Genomic DNA, 25,891 nt, shown 5'->3' with positions numbered 1-25,891 from the left:
ATTGACCCTTCAGATCAATAAACATCAAGATTTGCATTTCAGGAGAATGTGTGTGTTCCTCACTACATAGGCCAGGGAGTTTTACTCTTCTTTAGGGTGTAAACAATGTTTCAAATGTTAATCATTTTCACATAAATTTTATTAATATTTGTGTAATAGTTATGACTAAAATTGTTTTGCTTTGTTATGTATCTCAGCAAACAACTAAATCACACCTTTGAATTGCTGATGACTTAACATTTACTTTAAAAAGGGACTTTTAAATGAAGCAGAAAACATGAAAGTGATTTTAGCTATCAAATATAAATATGTCAACATACTTATTTTACCATCAAAGCAACCTAATGGATTGCTGAACAATGAGTTGTAACCTGTACTGAGCAAACAGATGAGACGTCAAGAAAGCAGAAATGCAGAACCTGCAGGGATTACTTGGGATGAAATATGTGTACACATATTTATACATGTTTGTTGGCAAATGCATGAATAGTTTTGCGCTTCATTCCCATATATGAGGGAATTCTATTGTAACTTCAACATAGGCCGATGTTTGAGGTTATTTTTTCCTCCACCATCCATTTTTCCTTAATGTACCTTTTATTTACAGAGTGTCTTATCTTGAAGCTTGCTGCAGTAGAATGCTGAAAAGCTACTTCTACGAAGCAACATTTCAACAACAGGTAGGTTAAAGTGACCCTGTAGTGAATGGGATATAGAAGCAGCGCTGCCAATTACCTGGCTGTCTGTTTTGTTTCAGTAGTGTCTGGATCACACGCATAAAAGAAGCATGCAGGTAGTGTGATAATGATATCAATGCATTTTTGGGGGTCTGTGGCATCAGGACCAGTGCTTCCATATGTGCAATGTAACTGGGCAATTGCCCAGGGTTCCAGAGCTTGTAGATCCTCCCCCCTTGAATGGTATCACGAGGTTACTATCTGGGGAAGTGGGTTGACAAAGGCTACCCAACACTGATTTATGAGAGCAGCACAAAGACCACCTAATGCTGCTTTCTGGGGATGTTGAGGGGACAAAGGCTACTTAAATCCACTTTATGGAGGCAATGGCATGTTCATTTTTGCCCAGGGCCCCATTCACCTAGAAAAGGCCCTCTGTGGCATTATGTATTAGGATTTGATAACTAATATGAAGGCTGGCAATTTACATTATCCATTATTTAGAAATAAATAAATATGCAATCCTTTGTATCCTTCCCACTACAGGGCCACTTTGTAGGGGGCCTTTACTTTAGGAAATAAAATAGTAAATAAAATGTCATCACACATTTTGTAACTGAATGCTGTTCATTGTCAGTCAGTGGCATCGCTAGGGCCTTTGATCCGGTTCGATTCAGTGGCAGGAGGAGGCACTGGGCGGAGCGGCGGGTGGGATCGGGCAGTTACAAACTCACCTCCGATCACCGCAGACACAGCCTCCAGCTCCTTCCAACTTCCTCCTCCTGCGTCTGTCGCCTTGGTTACAGCGCTCCCTGTGATGACGCACAGGGGGCGCTGTTACCAATGCGAGCTACTCCAGAGGAGGAAGTCGGAAGGAACTAGAGGCTGTGTCTGTGGCGATCGGAGGTGAGTTTGTAACTGCCCGCTTCCCCCCTCCCGCCACTCCGCAGAGCTCCCCACCTCCTTACTCTGGCCTCCCTGGGGAAAGCTACCTATCTAACCTAAACTGGGTGAAGCTGCCTATCTAACCTATACTGGGTGAAGCTGCCTATCTAATCTATACTGGGGAAAGCTGCCTATCTAATCTAAACTGGGTGAAGCTGCCTATCTAATCTATACTGGGGAAAGCTGCCTATCTAACCTAAACTGGGGGAAGCTACCTATCTAACCTACGTTGGGGGAAGCTACCTATCTAACCTACGCTTGGGACAGCTACCTATCTAACCTATGCTTGCGGCAGCTACCTATCTAATCTACGCTGGGGGAAGCTACCTATCTAACCTACGCTGGGGAAGCTACCTATCTAACCTACGCTGGGGGAAGCTACCTATCTAACCTATGCTGTGGGAAGCTACCTATCTAACCTATACCAGCCAGCTGAAGACAAGACAGAAGTCAGGTGAGGGGCTTATATATGTGAAATGCTGCCTATTGCATATGTTTAAGTTATGCCACTGCTATGTTCATGCACATTTGGCCCCACCTTTGACTACACCCACTTTATGCAACATAACCACACCCAGCACACTCATTGCCTCTTGGTGCCCAGGGGTGCCCCGGATCTCACAGGAACCTAGAAACGCCCATGTTTTCTGGAACCTCTGTAGTTTGTTAGTAAACTTGCTAGAACCATGGAAGCAATATACAGTATGGCTTGATGTAGAATGTGCTCTTTGTTTGTGTCATTCATTCAGAAGTGCTCACAAATAAAAAAGTGACATTTCACACACCTGTTTGCACTTAAGGGGTAGATTTTTTTTAAACCAGATCAAAGGCAATTGGAGCAAAACTGGTACAATTGTGATGTCCAGACCAAGTATTCTGTTTGTTTAGAGCAACTGTTCCAATTTTACTGAGGGTGGAAAAGTCTATGTAAATATTGTTGCTGCATACACATCAGTTTGAATTTCTTCCATCTCAAGTAGTATTTGTCAGCCGTTCTAGACAGCTATTGCAGTAGGACACAAGCAGAGCCTCAGAGCAGCCACCAGAGTAATCTCGGGTATGTCAGATTGTCTCTATATATACACAGTATATCAAGTGTTTCATCAATTTCACAAGATTATTTTTTTCACAAGGGAACATTGGAGTAACACTTAGTTTTGTTTGTGCTGGGACTTTACAATATCCTAATGCTTTTTCTTCTGCAGTAAACACTACTGTAAATGTGCTATATAACTGAAGCTCAAGAAGTCTAATTAAGAAGTCCTTGCCCAATAAGATTATCTAATGATCATTCATGGAAAAGTTAGTGGGGCGTCTCAGTTAAACTTGGAAGTGACAATGCCAACATTAAATGGTGCGTTGAAGATGCTTTTATATGCTTACCCTAAATATAGTGCTGGGATCCTCATTAAGGTTGACCCTTGTTATAACGCGACCAGTATTTTCTTCCACATCAAATATGCTGGCACTGTAAGGAAACTGAGCCACATCTACCTTGTACCTGACACGACTTGCTGGTGTACCCTATAGGGAAAAGAAACAAAACTTGTTGGGACATTGATCTGATCATTGAGATTCTAATGGAAAGACATAAAGGTTAAATACATGTGCATATTATGGCATTAATTAAAGCGTCTGTCATACAGCGCTCTCAAAGTTAAACAAACTCCAATCTCATTTGAGAAGATAAAAAGCAATACTTATGTGCACTGTGCTAATCTCCAGCAACAGAATTCCTGTGATCTAAGTCAAGTGAAATAGAATCTGATCGCATAAAAGTGCATATCTGTACATTCAGCCAACACTGTTTTTATTACAGGGAATAAAAGCAGTCAACTTAAAATACATTTGTCACAAGTACCAACAAGGCAGGATAACCACATAATTAAGAAATTACATGATCAGAGGTTACTATACCTGCTTTGAAAATTGCATGTCAAACTGATAAGTAAATTCAGAGATAAAGATTAAAGAAACAATATGCAAATTTCAACTTTTTCTGTCAAGGCTAACCTTGATCCCTCCACTCTCCCTGCTCAAGCTTATTTGTTGGTCCATAGCATGATCTGTGGCTTCATCACCCCTTAAAGAAACTCTGGAGGTCAGCTCACTCTACCTTTACTTTCATTTTGTCAGATTTCAATACTTTTAAAATATACATTTTCCAAACATTCTCAATTGCACAATCTTACACTGCAACAGCATGCAGTATAATGTAATATTTTATTCAGAATACCCAATTTTACATTAATTATCCTACTTTCAGCCTCTGAAATACTTCATAAATGTATATATTGCTGTATATTGGAATGCAACCCTACTCTCTCAGTGATGTTTAGCCTAGACCATTTATGCACTCTTCTGCCCCAAACGTCTATTTGAAAAGGGCGCCTGGAAAAAAGGGCGCTTGGTGTAGCCCATATACCAACTTCGGCTACAAAGGGTGCCTGGTGTAGCCCATTATAGATGGCCCGAACGGTTCGCCAACGAATGATTCAAGGCGAACTTCTGGAGCCAGGGAGGTAAATATTTACATCGCTGCCGTTCTGAGAGGATTTTCGCCACCGCCGTGGGACCGAGGAGGACAGGGGAAGCCTCAATAGGATCCAGAGGTTTCCCCCACCCGTGGTGAGTACCACCCAGGGGAGGTTTTCTTTGTTACAGGTTTTCTTAAAGTACTTTTTAAAATGCCAAGTGCTGTAAAGATTTTGTTTTTTCTAGATTAAAAATTATTTTCTTGGATAAAACTAAGGAGAAATGTTACATTCCCTGGTGGTATGAATGAGACTGACTCAATTGGGAAAAAATAGCTGAAAACGGTATGGACAAGTCAGGCTCTCCCAGCAGTTCTAAGGCAGTGTTCTGTTTTTCTTATGCATTTTTTGCATTAACATTTGTGCTTATGTGAATTTTCGGAATGCTCTTTGAAACCTGCATATGAAAATTTGCATAGTAGCTCCATTTTTATGTGAAAAAACTGTGAAAAATTGCATGTTTTCTGGCCCAAAGCTGAATAGTGATGGAGTTGTGGCTTAGCAGAAAGGGAAATGAAATGTTTCTTTTGACCTGATTTTGTGTTTGAAATGTTTATCTTTACTCTAAATGTATACTAGACCTTTGCTTGACAAATTTTTCGTAAGTTACAGGCAAATATTTTCTGAAAATTAATTGAACCACTTTTTACACAGAAATCCAGCAGAAATTAAACACAAGGGACTCAGGGAAGTTAATAGGACATGGCCCCAGGTGTTGTTTCTGCTCACGTCTGAACACACAACATTCCAAAGGGATGTTCTGTGCCAGCAGTAAAAATGTTGTCACCTGTGATACATTTCTGAATGTAAATCAGGGAGAGGAAAGATATCACAATGGGAAAGCACTGACTAAATAATTTATGAGTATTGTAAAATATAAGCTAGTTTATTCATTAAGTTACATTCATTCTTCTTTAACCTTTTCAGTAGCTAGCAAATTATGGTTTATGCAAGTTCATATGATGTGGCTTTCACGTTGGAGCAGAGAGAATATTCGGACTATAGTTCCACCGTAATGCATTTTATATTGACTTATTTTTGAATGGCCCAAGCTTAGCTTTATTCATTTTGTTTCTTTATACCTTGTTTTATCAATGTAAATCCCTGAACTACTAATTGCACTCCACATATCACTACCAGGCCAGATTTACATTGCAGCAGCCTATAGGCACAGATGTCCTGGCACCATAGACTTCGTCCTTTATGAACCCGCAAACACCCACGAACCGCACTGCAAGTGTGCTGGCTGGCCCAGCTGTCACTTCTCCCTTACTTCTCTCGCCTGTCATAGGTAGCTACAGGTCCCCCTTAGCATTAGGTAGCCAGAGGTACCCTCAGTATTAAGTAGCTATAGGTGCCCCTGACAGATGAGAGATCTGGTCAGTGGAATGCCGAGACCTGGGTAAGTAACCTCTCATTTATGCTCTGCTGAGGACTCTGCATTGGGAGGGCAGGAGGGAGGCACTAGGGAAGGGGATTGAGCCACCTTTCCATCATCAGGCGCCTGTAGGCACCTGCCTACAGTGCCTTATGGTAAATCTAGCCCTAATCACTACTATGAAAGGAATATGTCTGTACAATGTTTTTAAATTATTGTGTAATATTTCAGCTGTGTTTCTATAGCAACTGTTGAAATATATATATGCAAGTGTATTTTCTCCAACGTAGACTATTCAATGAAACAAAATACATGCAGTAGAATAACATCCTATTGCCAGTATGTGAAATGCGTGCCTACCACAAAAAAAAAAGGCTCTCTGGAAAATCTTACATAATCATAGATTGCAAGGTGTCAATTAGCTGCTAATTTATTGCTATTATAGAAACCCAGTAGACATTTGGCACAGCAACAAAAAATTATCTGTACAACAGATCTGCAGTCAGTAGGAGGTAAACAGAAGGGATGTCAGAGGAAAATGATGCTCATATCCTCAGAGTACATTATGGTTATGTTCTAATGCTCAATTTCAAATAGCTTGAATGTAATGGGATGCATGGCTGTACTGAACATATACTGTACACATTTTAAGGGGCGATTAACCCATTTTTGAAAAAATAGATTAGGTTATCTCAGCTACAACCCCCACCCCCCACCCATCCTAGGATAGTGCCCCTTCCGATCCCCAGAGATCATTAAGCTCAGATGACTTCATTAAAATATTCCTTATTCATATTCTTCCAGTGTATGGCTCCAGATCTTCAAGAACTGTTCTAAATCTCTGTAAATCTATTATTCACATAACCTCCCTCTTTGAACTAATTCAAATTGTCCTTAATAACTTTAATAACCTTAAGTTCCTTTTTGACCTACGCATTTTATTATATTTTCCGCCATTTTAAAATTAAAGCTCCTGGGGTCCTGGTGCTTGGTTAGTTACAGGGAAGAAAATGTTGATAAGGAGCTCCCCATGTTACTGTCTTATCTGGCTTTAATCCTGTCAGCCACAGACACTGCACCATCCTATCAACACAGCACAGACTTGGGAAGACACAGTGTGAACCAGGTCTGATGAAATACTTCTATAGCAAGCAACCATGATCCTCAGACAAGTTGGCTACGTTTGTCTATGGTGCAGACCAAGATGGCACCAAGATAAACCACATGACTAAACCTTGGTATATGGGCTGGGACATAGCATCAGAGCATTGCAAAGTGATGGGGCCGTGTTGAAAACTACTAATGGAACCAGGGAAATTAAGCATTACTTGAAGACAGAGGCCAGACTTGGTACAGCAGAGCTAGTGAGTGAAAACATGCTTAGATGAAGACAGAGGAGAGTGAACCCACATTAAAGGCCCGTTCACACTGCACGCGTTTCCAGTTGCGTTTTGGAAATGCGTGCAGGTGGCCGATACGCACGACATCAGACATTGCATAGAGTGCAATGTCTGATGTTCACACTGCATGCGTTCCGGACCTGTGCGGTCCGGAAACGCATGCTGCACGCAGATTTTGCTAAAACGCGTGGCTGTCCCATTCACTTTTCAGTGATGGGATCAGCCACGCAACGCACACAAACGCGGATGGCCATGCGTTCGTACGCGTTGCTGTCCGCACGCGTTCCGCACGCATGGCCATCCGCATTTGTGATCTGAACGGGCCCTAAGGGAAATCAAGAGAGTAATAAGGAGTTGCCAATCCTCATTAACCATGCACATGAATTAATGTAATTATAATCAGACGTCAATCAGACAGGATATGAGAAAGCTATGAAGAAAATCATAGGTGCACAACAGTGTATCAGCATCCAGGGAAAATGGACAACTTGACCTTACCTGTAATGATGATGCTGTGAATAGAGTGAACGGGTTCTGGAAAATGGAGAGCTACTCCATAATCGAAAACCAAAAACTAATTCTTTGCACTCCTTCCATATGATGAAAACCAATAATTCTTTATAGAACATCCATTAAAACGCAGCATAAAGCATGACAGCACAGGAGCTGGTGTGTGCATCCTGTGCTGTCATACTCTGCTTTTTTTTTAATGGATGTTCAATAAAGAATTATCGATTTTCATCATATGGAAGGAGTGCTGAGAATTTGTTTTTAGAACAGTGTATCAGCAAAAACGACTTAAACACACTTTCTCAGTGGAGGTACATTATCTCCCTTTTAGACCTTTCCCCAGGTGCAAACCCCAGTAATCATGATTATCCAACAATTTCACCCTGCAAAATAGTGCAGCCTGCAAAATAGTGCACCCAGAAATAGCAGCTAGTAGAATATTGCAGTGCTAATTCAGGTAGTAAATTATCAATAAAGGATACCAATATTTTACTACAGCTAAACTTAACCCTGTTCTCACAGAGAACCCTCCCTCTACCAATGCCTAACCATAACCACCCCCACCCCTGATTCCTACCACTTTACCACTGTTTTTTCCCTTAAAACCAGAGGACTTTTTTACATTTCAGCACTACTTCCATTCATTCAGCAATAACTTTTTACTACTTATCACACATAAATGATCTATACATTTTTCTACAAATTATGCTTTCTTTGGGTGAAACTTTTTGCTAATAACCATTTAATTTTGTATGCATTTTAAAGGGCATAAAAAGAATTAAATGTCCTACTGTAGATAAAACCCACATATTTTATTTGCCCATTTGTCCTGGTTATTAAAACATTTAAATGATGTCCCTAGTACAATGTATGGTGGCAATATTTTATTTAGAAATGCAGATGTTTTTTATATTCTCATTGTACTTTTTCAATAATTACTAACCCTTATTTGCAAAAATAACAGTAATACACACTCCTGTCTACTTAGAGCACCAAATGAGTGATAGATTGTTTTGTTTGCAATGAATGATCACTGTTGACACTTTAATTGGCTTTGGAAAGACATGTTTCCATTCACCAATCTATGCAGTGCTGTGTGACATCAGGTGTATGTGCAGCAATCTCGAACACACAGAGAGGAGAATGTAAAGACACTGAGGTGAAGTTTTCAGGGATGTTGATACTTTTCCCATGGAAGGGCAACTGGTTAACCCCCCCCCCCCCCCCACTGACATCCAACCTTAAAGGACCACTCCTCAATGATGCCTAACCTTACCCCCCCCCCCTCCCCATGCCAAACTCAAACCACCTTCTCACCACAAACCCAACACAAAAACTTAAAAATGTTGGGTGCCACCCAACGCATGTTCCTTTTTTATAGCTGCAGTTTGTAAAGCAGGCCCTGGCACATGCACTTTTCCACCATAGCTGAAATATACATATGGTGCCCTATGGTGGCGCTCAAACATCCGCAGCACCTCTGGCACCCAAGTTCCTTGCCTCCAAGCCTCTTATCCATGAACATGGACAAGGGTGCTCTGCAATCTCTTCTATTGCAGAGTACCCTCTAACGTCATGAGCTATGAGAGTAAGCATTGCTCAGGGGTGAAGTCTCACACTTATGGGCTTTGTTTTTCTTAGGGGAATGTCTGAGTGTGAATGGGTACAAGGAATAAGGCTTGGGGTGGGGGACATACAATTCCAAGAAAATTCTCTAAAATCCATTGTTGATACACTTCTTGTATGTGTGCGCATTGCAGGAAAAATGTCATCATTAACCACTGCCCTACCTGACAGCTGTAAATTTATATTAATATGTGGCTGGGCCACAATGTGAAGAATGAAGAAAGGTACACGGCAGGTGAAGAATAGGGAAAGGTACATGGTTTCTCTATTCATTTCAGTGGTATCATATAAGGCTGTAGTAGCAGCTCCACTTATATAGAACAACGTGAGCTTTATTTTTCCATATGTTTCTGCCACTCACCTACAACTTAGCTGAATGCAGCAGCATTAAATTGTGAGATTGGATAAATTAGTCTCCAAAGGGAAAAAGTGAGGGGCAGTAATAAAAAACAGCCCGAGTCTCTCTATTTTCTTTACAAACAATAAAATCCTTATTTATGTTGTAGAAATGGGGACTTTTCTCTCCTAAAATGTCCCGATTCATAGTGCTCTTCATTCTCGAATATGCTAAATCCTCTGTTTGGAAGAATTGAGTATGTATTAATGCATTACAGTTTCCAGCTCCTCCTAGCCAGTCAAGAACTGTTTCTCACTTGTTAACTCATCTGGAGACCTCTCTTACAATTTCCTTTTCCTGCCCAGCACATTCATACAACTTGCATACTTGAGTATGCCATAGAAACACACAAGCACCAGCTGTTAATACATAAATACTGTAATAATCTAAACCAAAAGATGGTGCTGGTGGGCTTCTACAGAATATATAAGTACATAATCTATATGTATGTGCTGGCAAGAAATGAAGATAGCAGGAGCGTTCACTAGGCCAGATTCAAATGAAGAGGAAGAGGATATTCTACAGATTGGATTGATGCAAAATTCTCACTAGCTGAATGATCACTCAGCATGTCTAGAATGGAGGGGTGGAAGTTGAAAATATTCAAGTGATAATGTATTAGAATTGTGAGAAAAAAGGAGAAAAGCGCTATACACATATTATTATTATTAATTTGCTACAAGCATGTAGCTCAGCACACTCCAAAGTTTCTTCTGAATAGCGGTTTAACTATATTCAGATATTTTAAATATGCAGTATATAAAGTGGCAACTCAGGGAATATACCGGCAATAGATAATTACCACAACAGCCATAATGCTGAATTCCACTGGATATTAGTTTCTACAGCAATGTGGTTGCTATAGAGCCCAGATGTGCACATATATATATATATATATATATATATGCTGCACATTTAAAATATCTGAATAGAGTAAAACCACTGTTCAGAAGAAACGTTGGAGTGTGCTAGTCTGATTGACTGTGCTGCACCTCAAGTACCTAGAAGGGGAATGTGTCCAAACAATTTTGTGATTGTAAAGTAATATGTATTGGGACAACATAGCAGATTTGTATTTATTCATTTGAATGAACACATCTGGTGGTTATTACTGTATTTAGATTATTGTGAGAGCTCATATTGTTGTTAGCCTAGCCCCATATGACAATTATAAATGATGTGGTGTAATTGGGGAATATTTGAATTGCTTACACTGAAAAAAAGTTTACCATTAATCCCTGCAATATATAGAGCTGAATTTAATATATTGCCCTTACTCTGCAATAGCCAAGTGTCACGTTAAACTATTTCTAGGTTGCCATTGTAAGCCGTAAGTAAAAAAAAAAAAACATTCTCCAAGTGATGATTATGTTAATTTTCCAGTCAAAATAATTAATTACATTAATTTTTCCATATCTTACGAAGGAAGACAGCAGGAAGACAGACACATGATTTTCTACATTTTCCAAGGAAATGTTATCAGCATTTTTTTAAAGTTAGTAAGACTAATGGTTTTCGAAAGTCACACACTAAGTGGTAACCTTTTGTTACTTTAGAAGACTTTTTGATGAATGTCTACCTAGGTGACAGAAGCGGTATGTCGAAAGCATAATGCATACAGCATAGCTTAACATTTAGGCGATAGACTGCCAAAAAACTAATGTTGTATTATTATGGAACTGCCAGTATAAAGCTATCAACACATTGCGGCTGGTCATAAGAGAGAGCTAACAAAGGTTGTCATAGAAATATTAGTATCATTAATCATGCCTCTTCTGTTGCTTCATTCGTAACACACGGCTAAAGCGCTGTTGTTGGATATTAATATAAAGCATTTGGATAAGCTTAATTCTCTTAGTCTGCCAGTGGCATTAGAAGAATGTGAGTTGTGTTGATTACAGAGAATTTAGCAAATAAAAATGGATCATGACAGTAAATATATGGATTTTCTAAAATGTCTCCTGAACTGTCATTTAAAGCAGAACAAATGAAATCTGGATGCCACACAAACATCCATGCACTGGATGACCCACCTTATAAGATAATTCATCTATTCCAATATGGCATTTCATTACTGTTTTTGAAGGGAAGACACTAAATTGTCCATATAATGCACCCCTCTAAGTATAAAGCATAACAATATGTATGAGAACATTCTGGTAGTACAAACATTATAAAACCATTTTTGTCACCGGCAGTATGACTATAAATGATAATATACAAAATAATTTGAATGATAGCAAAAATAGCAACTATCACCTGATGCGCTGAATATTAGAGCCTCTTCAGGTAAATGAACCTGGGTTCAATGGGACAGATTTATCAAAGCATTACCAACAATTTTATCTTCTTAAACAGTACTAACCAGCAAGGGGACTGGTCTGCATGATGATAAGAAACTTAAATCCTACATAATAACCGCAGTTTAGTGTGATTTTCTAGAGTGGCACTACAGTTAAAAAAAAGTGCAAATTCATTCCTAGACTGCCACAGATTATGAAATGCTTAATAGCAGTTCTATAGATAGTGCAGGCTAGGCATGATTTGTGAAGTGCTCCTCCCAGAATAATTGACTTAATATTGTACATTCTCTTTAATTTTTAATTGTTTTACTTAATTACATATGATTGGTGATTTTTTTCTAGTGTGATCTATATATTGTGAGGTGCCAATCAATGCATAGCTATGTCCATGAGTTGTAACTATAGTACATCTATGTATTGTGTAGTATAATATTTATACTTCTAGGTTGCCCTCCAGCTTGGTTATGTCTGGTTGTGATGCGATTCAAGTGTCCCACGTGACCCCTCCACAGTACTACAATAACTTGCTTCCTTCGTCATGTTATGCAGGAGATCCCCCCTATTGGCTGGATAGAGTACTGGTTATGGGCTCTGCCTCTGATGCAGGAGAACTGGGTTCGAATCTCGGCTCTTCCAGGTTAGTAAGCCAGTATTCAGTAGGAGATCTTGGGCAAGACTCCCTAACACTGCTACTGCCTATAGAGCGCATCCTAGTGGCTGCAGCTCTGGCGCTTTGAGTCAGCCAGGAGAAAAGCGTGATATAAATGTTCTGTGTTTGTTTGTGTTGTTTATTGATAATGTGGTTTGACTGTCGCAATACTGATGGACCAGTATGCTGGGATCTCCACCTTCCACACTGGCCGTCTTGTGCCTAGTTGAGTTCAGTACAAGGGTAATGTGTCTCTGTTTCTTGCACTCACAGACAGGGCCCTGCAGAGGGTCCTCAAGTGGGGGGTGCTCAAATTTAAAAAAGGGGTTTTGTGCCCCCCTCATATGCACATTAGTACCTACAAGTGGTTGGGGACCAGGGCCGGCGCTACCATAGAGGCAAAGGAGGCAGCTGTCCCAGGGCCCCAGAGCTTGTAGGGGCCCCCAGTGGCTACAAGAGGAAAAAAAAATTCAAATCGACCTTTTTGAGAAAATTGATTTTAAAGTTTCAAAAAATACACATTTAAAAACCAGACAACTTTAATGATTAATAGCAAATCCACCTTAAATTCTAGAAACCCTAAATTTGCAGGATATGTTAAGGGGATCATTGGGAATAAGAGGAAAAAACAATTTTTCAAAAAGACCTTATAGTTTTTGAGAAAATAGATTTTAAAGTTTCGAAGGAAAAAAGTATACTTTTAAATGTGGTAGATGTCACTTTTAGTACCTAACGGTAGTGTAATTTTACATGCATCAAAAGAAAGAGCAATACATTTCCTGACGGGGTTTCCAGGGGGTCCATACGCAGCCGCAGCGCTTTGGCCAGGGATCGCTATACAGCTGCAATATGGCTGTATGAAGATCCCTGGCATTTTTTTTCCTATTTTCCCCCAAAAAATTTATGTTTAGAGTGTGGGAATTTTTTTTTTTTTTAATTATGTCGGGTCCCCCCTCCTGAAACTTTTTAACCCCTTGTCCCCCATGCAGGCTGGGATAGCCAGAATGTGGAGCTCCGACCGATTGGGGCTTCAAACCCTGACTATACCAGCTGCAAAAAAGGTCCCTTAATGCCAATTTTTGCTCCGGGGTAACTGTTGGGGGGGGGGGGGCAGGTTCATTTGGCCCTGGGGCCCCATTGTTGCTTAAACCGGCCCTGTGGGGGACCTTCTCCCCCAACCCCCTTGCCCTGTAGTGATATATTACCTTCACCCCCCCCCTTTCCCAGCTCTCCAACTGTCCCAAACCATCTCCCTCTGATTGACACACACTTTCAGTCACAGGAGAGCTGGCTGCATTCAACGGTGTGGAATCAGTTGGACCTGTCACCGGTGGCCGCACATTTCCCTCTGCTCATTTTTGGCTAGGGGGGTATTGGTTGTCATGTGGGTGCTGAATGCACATGCTGGATGCCATGTGGGTTCTGGGTGTGGGTACCGGGTGTCATGTGGGTTCTGGCTATGGGTGGGAATCGAGTGTCATGCGGGTGTTGATGGCAGGTACTTAAAGCCATGTGAGATCTGGGTGCATGTACTGGATGTCATGTGGGTGCAGGTACTGGGTGTGACATAGTTGTGAATACTTGGTGCCATGCCTGTACTAGGTGCTGGCTATGGGTGGGCATTGTGCATGTGGGTTTTAAATGCAGGTACTTTGGGTGCGGGAATTGGTTAAATCGGTGCATGGTGCAGATAGTGGGTGGCACATGGAGGCTGTGTGCAGGTGTGAGTACTAGGTGCAATGTCAGGCCTGGGTGCAGGTACTTGATGTCATGTGAATGTGAGTACTGGGTGCCAGCTATGGAGGGAATGGGGTGTAGGTGGATATTGGGATAAGTTGAGGTCAATGTGGGTGCTGGAGGAAGGGGAAGTCATTGGGGTGCTTTGGGAGGTAGATGTCATTGGGGGTGCTGGGGGAAGGAGAAGTCAGTTTACATGCTGAGGGAGGTCACTATGGATACTGCTAGGAACAGGAAGGCTGTCATTGGGGAAGGGAAAGGTCAGTGTGGGTGCTGGTGTAGGGGGAGGTCAGTGTGGGTGCTGGGTAAGGCAGGATCACTGCAGTGCTCATGTTGGGAGGGAGAGGTCAGTATGGGTCCTAGCTTGAGGGAGAGGTCAGTATGGGTCCTAGGTTGAGGGAGAGGTCACTGTGAATGCTGGGGGAGGAAGAGGCCACTGCTGTCAGGGAGACACCACATTGGTAATTTTTTTCTTTCATAGCAGTGCATTGTGAAAAAGCTGTCCGTTAAAACATGTATAGGTGGAACTGAACCATGGGAAAACATGGACATTACTTTGAAAATCAGTTGTCCTTTTAGTTATAACGGAGAGCAAATGATCAAGTGTAAAAGGACCCTAATGTTTCCATTAGCAGTGTTGAGATTCAGTGAATATCTTTTAAACTACTTTGTGTATTGAGAAAAGTTGCACACTTTTTACTTACAATCTTGTATTAAAAATAACAGCTACGACATGGAATTCATTATTTCTTCTCCAAATCAAAATAAAAAAAAATCTGATAAGCCTCTGAACAAAATGAGCATCACCATAGGAATCTGGCACACAAAAGCTTGCTTTTTTTATTCACAGATATTGTTCATCAGTACCAGCTAATTGTATAATGTCTGCAAGTCTTTGGGCTGGAATGTCGATCCCTGTTCACTGACTGATTTAAAGCAACAGTTTCCAATAAAAGACTTTGTGGAATTGAGTGTCAATTTTCCATCATGCCTCCATACCCCTTTAAACCAAATCAGCCATAGCATTTTTTCCCTTTGAATTTTACATGCTGCTTGGTTATAGCTGACAACTGCATTCAAGAAAATATTGGTTAGGGCCTGTCTACACATGTCAGTTTTTCTTTGCATCAGTTTCTCTGCATGAGTTGCCAGTTTTGCATTGCTGCCATTTGTTTTTCTGCATGTGAAAAATGCATTGAAGTGTGAACTAGCCCATTGATTAACATTGGTTTCAGTTTTCCTGTGCAGTTTTCCTGTGGAGACAAGCCCTTAGGGCTCTTTCAGACTAGGAGCTTTTCCGTGTGTTTTGATGGATCACTCCTAGGATGCCTTTGGAAAGGTAATATGAAAGTCTATTTGACTTTCATGTTAACTTTCACATTAGACAACGTGTTCCAGAGTGTTAAGTTGTAATGCATCTGTGAGCTTTTAATCAGCCAGCCCCTGCGTTTTCCTGTCAGGTGAATTAGAACTACCACTGCTTATATGCGTCGCACCGCAACTTCCCGATGTCACCCCTCAGGCCTCTTTCACATTACATAACGTTATGGCCTAAGTGTGACAATTTCCTCAGGCCGGTTTTTACTCTGCAAACTGGCAGCAACGATGTGGTGTGTCGCACTCGCCGCACAGTATCACACCGCCAGAAACAGGCCTTCAGAAAACGCCGCAATAGTACGCGGTGTTCCCTGTTTGGACACCAGCCAAGCAGGAAGTAAAAGACAAAAGACAAATAAAATTTATATTGTGCTTTTCTCCTTGCGGACTCAAAGCGCCAGAGCAGAGCAGCAGCCACTAGGGCGCGCTCTATTGGCAGTAGCAGTGTAAGGGAGACTTGCCAAAGGTCTCCTACTGAATTAGTGCTGGCTTACTGAACAGGCAGAGCCGAGATTCGAACCCTGGTCTTCTGTGTCAGAGGCAGAGCCCTTAACCATTACACCATCAGCCAACTAGCCAACAGGAAGTGATGGAAGCGTATCGTTAAAATACAATACACGTCCACGCATGCTGCAGTGTCGCGACGCCAACATTTTTAAATTCCCCATGTTGCCATAGAGTAACATGACTTCCAGTCCGACGCAGAGCGGCACAAGTACGTGCATTAATGTAATTTTGTCCTAGCGTCGGGGATGCGGCAAAAACATCACTTCCGTCACATTGCGCCATACAGTGGCAATATGAAAGTCTCCATAGACTTTAATTGCCTGGTAGTGAGGTGCGGTAAAAATACCACACCACCCAGGTTTGAAAGGTCCCTCAGGCTTCATTGGTGTATCACTGACCTAATACATACAATCCATGTCCCAGCAATGTAATTTAGATAATGCCAAATGTTTTTTACCGCGCTTTGATGTAAGCGGTTTTCTATGACACTGTTTCACATTTCTTACACACCTCCAACAAAAGACATAATTATTCACCAATCAACCTAGCAATGCATAATCTTCCAAAGTAGAAATGCCATTTGTGTGAGATCCACTAGTGCCAGCAGAAATAACAGGCTTCTCAATATAATGGCGATGCTTTAATTCCCTGATTTTCTGCACTGGACAGTTTCAAAACAAATAAAACAGATGTTTATAGCTTTTGTGGGTGCTCCAGGTTAAAAGATATATTATGGGGTACTGCATTTGATATGTTTTCTGTGGGTGCTGAAACCAGGTGCCCCATAGCAGCAATGTTATGCTGCATGGGGTGCGTAAGAGTAATTTGGGGCTCCAGCGATCGCCTCGCCCCGAATTACACCTCCCTCCAAGTTGCGACAACTTGGAGGGGGAATAGTATTTAATGCCACTGGGGAGTTTAGCAGCAGCAAAGAGAGCCGTCATTCAGCTTGCCCTGCACCCAACTCACTGACGGCGTACTAATAAACCAATAAGTAATGAGATCACAAGTTTCTTAGCACCTATACTCCCTTGTCAGTATTTATAAGTGGGTAGGAAGGGAGTGTAAGGGTGAGCGGTTTATAATGTTCAGGTCAACCCTAAAGAAGTGTATGTGAATCTTTTCTCATACAGTACTGAAACTTTGACGTGAACAAACCAGACAGCACTTTTTAATTTTTTCAACTGTAATTGCTTAAGAGTTTTTTCTGTTCAGTAAATTAGAACAGGAGTTAAACTCGCTCTTTGTTTACAGCTCTGCATCCTCTTGATTATAATTTGAATTCCTCTGATGACTAGGAATAGATGATGCAGAAAAGAACAAGCAGCAGACCTTTTCATAAATATTCAAAGTTCAGAAAGCAAGCCATACATAAGTGATCTTTATTTACACACATTGACATCAGTAAATAGAAAGACTGAGAAAAATAATGGATCCTTCTGCTTCAGAAACAAAAAAAAAAGTAAAGATCATTGCTTCAGTTTTGTTTCTAAAAAGCACTTACTGCCTCAAGAATTATTACATTCATATATCCTAATTACCTTTAAATGGCAAATTATCTAGTTAACGTGGAGCTAGCCCCAAATAAATTGAAAGTAAAGAATCATTATAGCAGCTTTACTGTACTCTCACCACAACTTCCTAGCAGCGATTTCCTCTTCAGGGTACCTCTATGGCCTCTTTTTCTTCCACCTTGTGCCCCATTGAGCACATGCACATGACTGATGAGGTCATCAGACATGGTATATGCTGATGATGCCAAGTTTTGGGCAGGTCTGTCCCACTCTTTGTACAAATTCAGAGGGTGTGTGCAACATCACATGGGTTAAAATACCAAACTAGAGTCAGGAAAAGGGGATGGGTCCTGTTTGACACCAGATTGGTAACCTCATTGGAACCTTAACTCCTGAACCTGGGTCCCTCCTGGGTCCACTGATCTGTTTTATCAGGCAAGTATTTGTTTTCCCTCTAGAGGTACGTACACAAGTCTGATTTTTCTGAACGACTTGCTGATCAAACCGGTCGTTTGAGCGACAGTTGGACATGTGTACTTACAATCGTTCGACTGATAGCAGTAGTTTTGACTGATCCACTTGGGGGATCCCACCAGTAATAGAGGAAGAAGGATCCGGGCACGGCGGGCACCATCAAACTGCAGCTTCCAAACTTTATTTCATCCCCACTAAAAAAGCGTTTAAGGGTGGCTACAGTCCAGAACAGTTGAACTTCCTTTTCAGAGAGTTTACGTATCCTCTGCTCCACCACTTTAACGGCCAGCGCATTGCTGGACGCTGACCTTTGCACTGTGTCTGTCAGAAAGGTTTGCCAGTCACTTCTTCCCTCTTGGGCAATTGTGGTACCTGTAGAGGTCTCACTCGTAGACGTTCCAGGTTTCGCCCCACATCCTGTCTCACGGTTTTGCATCTGTGCTCTGATTCTGACTGTAAAGGCAATACCATCAATAGATGAGAGAAGAGGTAGAATCGGCCACAGCTGCTGCTGGCAATCCAGTGGGGGTTAGTAATGGAAGGTTGGATGTGCCTCCAGATGGTTAGAACTAATCACACCAGGAATACAGGAAGAAGCATCCGGGCACCATCAAACTGCAGCTTCCAAACTTTATTTCATCCCCACTTTCATCCAACCTTCCATTACTAACCCCCACTGGATTGCCAGCAGCAACTGGTGCCGATTCTACCTCTTCTCTCATCTATGGATACACTTGGGGGATGCATTGGACCAACTGTTGTTCAAATGACAGTTAGGTCCATACATGTGTACAAATGACGGAGTCGTTTGTACAAGTAATGGCTATTAAAACATAAAGACTTTTGATCAGTCATTTGACCTGGTCCATCGTTCTATCCAGTCCATTGATCAAACAACATGTAAATTAGCTGACATTAGCATATCAGCCATTTTGTTGGTCTGTGTGTACAAGACGTTTGTACGACTTGTTGTTTGCATGACAAGTCATTCAAACAAGCGGTTTGAATGACAATCGGGCATAAAATCAGACGTGTATATGCACCTTAGGTCTCACATAATTATATCTGTTACCATATTTTACTTGCCAAATGAGACACCCAAGCAGGATATGTATTTGTACCCTTATTACTTACTCTGATCTGGATAATAAAATATGTTGATATAGTTACAGGTGTTTTGACACTATAAAAATAAATTCTCAATCAGGCCTAAAGGGAACCTAAACTGAGAAGGATATGGATTTTTCCTTTTAAAATAATACCAGTTCCCTGACTCTCCTGCTGATCATGTGTCTCTAATACTTTTAGCCACAGCCCCTAAACAAGCATGCAGATCAGGTGCTCAGACTGAAGTCAGACTGGATTAGCTGCATGCTTGTTTCAGGTGTGTGATTCCACCACCACTGAAGCCAAAGAGATCAGCAGTACTGCCAGGCAACTGGTATTGTTTAAAAGACAAGACAAGACAAATAACATTTATATTACGCTTTTCTCCTGGCGGACTCAAAGCACCAGAGCTGCAGCCACTAGGATGCGCTCTATAGGCAGTAGCAGTGTTAGGGAGACTTGCCTAAGGTCTCCTACTGAATAGGTGCTGGCTTACCAGACAGGCAGAGCCGAGATTCTAACCCTGGTCTCCTGCGTCAGAGGCAGAGCCCTTAACCATTACAACATCCAGCCATTACACAAAAGGAAACATCCATATCTCTCTCAGTTTAGGTTCCCTTTAAAGCCAGCTGAGAGTAGGTTGGTGCCATAAAAAGAAAAAGAAAATTCCAGTTCATTCCAAAATAACTGCAGTGGCAAGTAAATTCCATGTTTTCTATTTTAAACCTTACTGAGCCAGTCAGTCACTATCTGTTTAGTAAATTGGTTGCAGTGACAAACAAACTCAGTAGCATTTAGTGTGACTGTTGTGCATTTATATACAGCATCTGAATCATGCAACAGGCAGCCTTTCCCATGCTTGTTTGTAATATACTGAATACCCCAATGTTGATTCTTTTATAGTTTAGTGTCAGAAACATGGATAACAGTAAAAACCTGCCAAGGCTTACATCTGTAGACATGCTCTTTATTTGTCTGACTTTGATCATGGTAAGTGACATGTACTCTTACAGATCTGCCGTAAGTTGAGCCGCCGATGCTCTTTTTAAGAACCCATTTAAAAAGATTTTGATTCACTTTGTGTTTCTGGAGATGCTGTCACTGGGAGAGAAACTCGACAAAAACCTATCCAACTAGAGCCCATATGAATAACATAACTGTCAGAAAGTTTAAATTTATTCTGCTAGATCCAGAGCTAGAAATAAAGGGTTAGAGTTATATTTTAACACTCAAACTGACCTAGAATAGTTTTTAATAAAGCTGTTTTTCCCCTTTTGATGGGGGTTAACCCTGATCAGTAAGTTAGTATGTGTTTTGTTAACAAAAAAATCACTCCCACTAGCTGTTACACGTTTTTTCGTTTTACTGGAACGGTTATGTGTAATTATGTATAATTTTAACTAGTTTTGCTGGTAACAAATTATTTACATAATTCTCCAGTTGCAGCTGTAGCTTAACCTACTATAGTTCCAGGACGTAGAAACTACGTCCAGGAACCATGCACGTGCACGCGCGCTCCTGGCCGCAGTTCATTAGCCAGGCAATCAGTGAATCGGGCTATGGTGCCCGATCACGGATTCCTCTCCCCCGCTGAAAAAGCGACAGCTTCTCTCGGAAGTTTCGCTTTTTCTGGCTGTTACCTCCCCCATGCATCTCTCTAAGCGTATGTTACGCTTAGAGTGACGTCATGTAAACAAACTCATGGCTGCCATCTTGTGGCCAAAAAGTAAAACTACAACTAAAAGTAAAAAAAATAAAATGCAAACACACATTTACATTATAAATCTATTGTTTGCATCCCACCCTCCCAAAACTACCCAAATAAAATGTTTAATATAAAAAAAACAAACATGTAAATATTTACCTAAGGGTCTAAACTTTTTAAATATCAATGTAAAGATGAAATATTTCTATATTTTTTTTTTTAAACTTGTCAATAGTAATAGATGCAAAACAGAAAATATGCACCTTTATTTCCAAATAAAAAAAAATATTGTCGCCATACATTGTGATAGGGACATAATTTTAACGGTGTAATAACCGGGACATATGGGCAAATACAATACGTGAGTTTTAATTATGGAGGCATGCATTATTTTAAAACTGTAATGGCTGAAAACTGAGAAATAATGAATTTTTTCTGTGTTTTTCTTATTCTTCCTGTTAAAATGCATTTACAGTAAAGTGGCTCTTAGCAAAATGTACCCTCCAAAGATAGCCTAATTGGTGTCGGAAAAAACAAGATATAGATCAGTTCATTGTGATAAGTAGTGATAAAGTTATAGGCTAATGAATGGGAGGTGAACATTGCTCAAGTGAAATTGACGGAATGCGAATGGGTTGATTTCCACATGAAAACTCACCTTTTAATCTGAATGACAGTAGGCTTTTTTGCATAGAAATAATAATAATAATAAAAATAATAGATTCCCTGCAGTAGCAGATTATGTAACACGATTCTCACTGAAATTATGAATTATGAACTATCCTTTCTCCTTTCTGCTTTATGCTGGCTAAAAAAATCACTTCAAAGAAGACTTCCTACTTAGGCCTCTTTCAAAGTGGGACGTTAAAGTCGCACGTTATAAAAAATTATAACGCAGACTAACGCACAGCAATACAAAGTCTGCGACATTCACAGTGCACATGTTGCGTGGTGTGTAACGTGAAGCAATGTTCCCATTCATTGATCTCTGGGCTAACGGGGGGCAGCACGGGGGCGTGTGTGCGCGATCGCGCACGATAGTGTGCAGCACCGCAGCAGCAGCCTTTTGGACGTGAAAGTCACGTCCAAAAGGCTAAAATGGTTAAAATGCATTTTATTGACAAGTTTAAAAATATTACCTAGGAGAAAACACAGGAGAAAAAGTTAATTGCATATGGGCTTTAGTATTTTTCATTGCCTGGGGGAAAGGGCACCAATTCTGAGCTTATCAATGGACAATATGCTTAAAAGTTTTGCAGATGCTTACCCACATGTTAGGCTTAAAAGGCCCTTTTCCACCTGCAGTCGCTAGCGTTCACGCTGAACGCTAGCGATTGCTGAATCGCAAAACCTCCTAAGTAGTTGCATAATCTCAAAATCCAAGTGTAGAACAGTATCTTTTTATCTAAGTGTAAAAGAAGAAGACAATCAGAGATATAAAGAACATGAGACACAGCCAAAATAATTATAATAGGGTCTCAAAAGTTGCCTATGGTCCATTTGGATTCCAGCAGGTGATTAGATAAGCCCACTGTAATGCAAAATGTCAGATTAATTCTACATGTAATCTTATTTTGTAATTTTGCAATTCTCCCTAACTTTGCAAAAATACCACATTCTCATAATCATAGTCATAGACTTAAAATTCCTTGCCAAATGCCAATTGGCGGCCACAAGGTGTCTCCCCCAGGACCGCCTAATGCCGAAAGGCATCAAGTCCTGGGGAGGAGGTTGCAGGGTATCGCACATGCAGGTGTGTGTGTGCATCCCGCTTGAGTAACGGAGCTCAGCTCCATCAACAGTCTGCCATGGGTGATTGCCACTAGCAGGCTGAAAAGAAATGGCCATTTCTTTTCGCTGTACAGTGCTGCGTTCTAATGCATTGCTGTACTGAGGAAAGCCCTGTCACTTGGCTGTCCCCTGGAGTGGCTCACTAGCGATCCCCTCTCATAGGCTGATGCCTATGAGAGAGGATTACCCTGATTGGACATCAGGGGGAGGGAGGGTATAGGGGAAAAATAAAAAATGCACATTTTATTTAAAATAAAATAAGAATAAAGTTAATTAAAAAAAGAAACAAAGCCTGCAGCAGTGATCAGAGCCCACCAGCAGAAAGCTCAGTTGATGGGCATAAAATGGGGGAGGGGGGTCCATTTGTGTGCTAAGTTGTATGGCTCCGCAGCTGCAGAGCACTGAATTTTGAAAAATAGCCTGGTCACTGGGAGGGAGGCTGTGGTCCTTAAGTCGTTAAAGCATGTATGCTAAAATGTGTTTTCTCATATGCAAAATGTGTTTGCTTAAAGGGAACCAGAGAGGACGAAGAAAAGCTTGTATACATACCCGGGGCTTCCTCCAGCCCCATACGCCTGGATCGCTCCCACGCCGCCGTCCTCCGCTGCTTGGATCCGCCGGTGCCGGGTCCCGTCATTGGCGCGAGTCGGCCAGCCGGCCGGCGGACGCGACCAATTCTCCGCATCACAGGGCGCTCCCTTCATACAGGTACGCGTGCGGCTGCCTACTGCGCAGCCGCATGCGTATGGGTATGGAGGGAGCCCCTGTGATGCGGACAATTGGCCGCGTCCGCTGGAAGGGATGGGCCCGGTACCGGCGGATCCAGGAAGCGGAGGATGGCGGCGTGGGAGCGATTCAGGCTTATGGGGCTGGAGGAAGCCCCAGGTATGTATAAAAGCTTTTTTCTATTTCAACGAAGCATTCCTCTCTGGTTCCCTTTAAAGTGAACCTTAAGCCAGAAAAAAAATTTGTGAGTTTTACTCACCTGGGGCTTCTACCAGCCCCCTGCAGTAGTCCTGTGCCCTCACAGTCACTCACTAATTTTCTGGTCCCCCGCTGCCAGCTAGTGTCGTTTTTGCCGTCAGGACTAGCCATGTGTAGCTTTTTCCCCATTCCTGACTGTAATTAGCGCTATTGCGGGCCGCAACGCATACATATTTCTGTACATGTTGCGGCCCGCAATAGCGCAAATTACAGTCGGGAATGCCGAAAAAGCTACGCGTGGCCAGTCCTGACGGGCCTGTTGGCAAAAACGAAACTAGCTGGCAGCGGGGGACCAGAGGATTAGTGAGTGACTGCGAGGGCACAGGACTACTGCAGGGGGCTGGTAGAAGCCCCAGGTGAGTAAAACTCTTTTTTTTCTGGCTTAAGTGTCTCTTTAAGCCTTATATACTTCAATGCATTTGTGCAAATATTAAATAAAATTATAAGGAAATCAAGATTACCCATGACATTGTAACTACGATCAGAATTGTACTCGTGGAAAAGGACGTGAAGATTCATATAACAAAAAATACTCATTACAATGAACATTAGATTTGAATAAAATTTTGCACATCCTTACCAATATTTACTTTTTTTTAATCATGTAGCTAGCCTAGCGCTAGCTACATGATAGCCGCTGTGCAGCGGCATCCCCCCACCCCCTCCAAACACCTCTGGAGATCAGCGCAAACAGGAAATCCCATTCAGAATGGAATTTCCTGTTTGGCTTCCCCGTCGGCATGGCGACGTACGTCAGGACATCATTGGGAGTCCTGATCCACCCCTCAGCGCTGCCTGGCGCTGATAGGCCAGGCTACGCAAGGGATTTGGGGGGGGGGGGGCGGCACTGCACGGTGGAGGTCGGGCTTACCGCCAGGGAGGTTAACCTCTTCATGCCATAGGCTGGAGGGTTATATTATGAGCACACGTTCACGCACCTAGGGATGGTCAGAAATGCCCGTGTCCTAGTTCGTCAAAATTCCGCTAATGCCAATTACTTACACCACAGCATACTGATAGAAATCCAATTTCCAATTTCGATTTTGTGTTTTTTATGGAATCTGTAATATTTTGCGGATGTTTGTAATAATTATGGAATCTGTAAAAAGCAACACTTTTACAGTACAGTATACTTCCGAATACTCTAATTGGCTAAATACTTCCGAGTTGGAAGCATTGAACCAATCAGAAAATGCAGATTTTTTTTCCTTGGAAATCAGGTTACCGCTGTAATTTTAGAGCAATCACAAAACTTGGATTCTACCAAGTTTTTTCAAGTCTTTTGGTTGGCTTAAAATATCTGTGGTGTTCCAATTTCCATGGTAAATCTCTGGCCTAAAATCTGAGATTTTACAGAGAATGCAATCGCAAGACTCAGAATTCATAAATATTTAGTAGTATAGGACCAGTCAGAGAATGCAGTGAGTTACAGCGGAAATCAGAATAACACAGAAAGTTTAAGCCAATCTCAAGACTCGGAGAAGCTCTGTAGTTTTGTGATTGGTATAAAATTACTGCGGTAATCTAATTTCTGAAGAAAAGATTCTGTACTCTCTGAATGGTCCAATGCTTCTGGGTTCTGTGATTGACCAAAAATTTCCATGTTGCAGTAATGCGTCTTTACGTTTACCAAAAGCCGATATCCGATTTCTGACTATCACTGCAGAAAGCCTATGTTCAATCGGGAAATCAGCACTGTGCTGCAAATTTCCGACCATACCTACACACACACTCCTGTGGTGCACATGCCCTTTAGTAGAATGGACATTTGCATAAGCATCCTGTTTTCACTAATGATGCACACGAATCATGTTTATAAATATCCATTTTGAACAAAGTGGTTAAACAAAACAAAAAAATGAAGACGCAGTGAATGGAGAGGGTGACGCTTCAGCATTTAGGGCGTCTTTGCGGCAGGGGACTGTACAAGGCTGTAGTGAAAGCCAGACTGTGAGGATGCTAGCTCCTTTGGAAAGTGTGCTCAAACCATCAGCATACAAATGCATGTGTGGAGGAGAGGAGGCAAGGCTGGCACTGTGTTTCAGGATTTATTATCATCAAATGGAAAGACACTCACAGTTAGCAGAATCAGGTGATGCTAGTTGTGGCTAAGTGGGCGCCAGGTTGTAGTCCGCAGGTGACCGTTTAGCGCCACTGGCGCTTGTTCACTGCGATAGGAGGAAACTTCTACAAAACGGTCGCCTGCAGTGGGACAACAACCTGGCGCCCCCTTAACTAGCATCACAACTAGCATTGCCTGATTCTGCTAACTGTGA

The 25,891-nt window shown here is 41.7% G+C and overlaps 1 protein-coding gene across 1 annotated transcript in view; it reads right to left on the bottom strand.

Annotated features, from left to right (window-relative positions):
• PCDH15 (protocadherin related 15) overlaps nucleotides 1–25,891 on the bottom strand; it is a 1,564,441-nt gene that overhangs the window by 399,410 nt on the left and 1,139,140 nt on the right. The window contains exon 23 of the mRNA XM_068257852.1: nucleotides 3,006–3,146. Coding sequence (XP_068113953.1) covers nucleotides 3,006–3,146 — 141 coding nt within the window. The remainder of the gene's footprint in view (nucleotides 1–3,005; nucleotides 3,147–25,891) is intronic.

Source organism: Hyperolius riggenbachi, chromosome 10, assembly GCF_040937935.1.
Source record: "Hyperolius riggenbachi isolate aHypRig1 chromosome 10, aHypRig1.pri, whole genome shotgun sequence".
Classification (NCBI taxonomy): domain Eukaryota; kingdom Metazoa; phylum Chordata; class Amphibia; order Anura; family Hyperoliidae; genus Hyperolius; species Hyperolius riggenbachi.
This window is presented reverse-complemented; position numbering and strand designations above follow the sequence as displayed.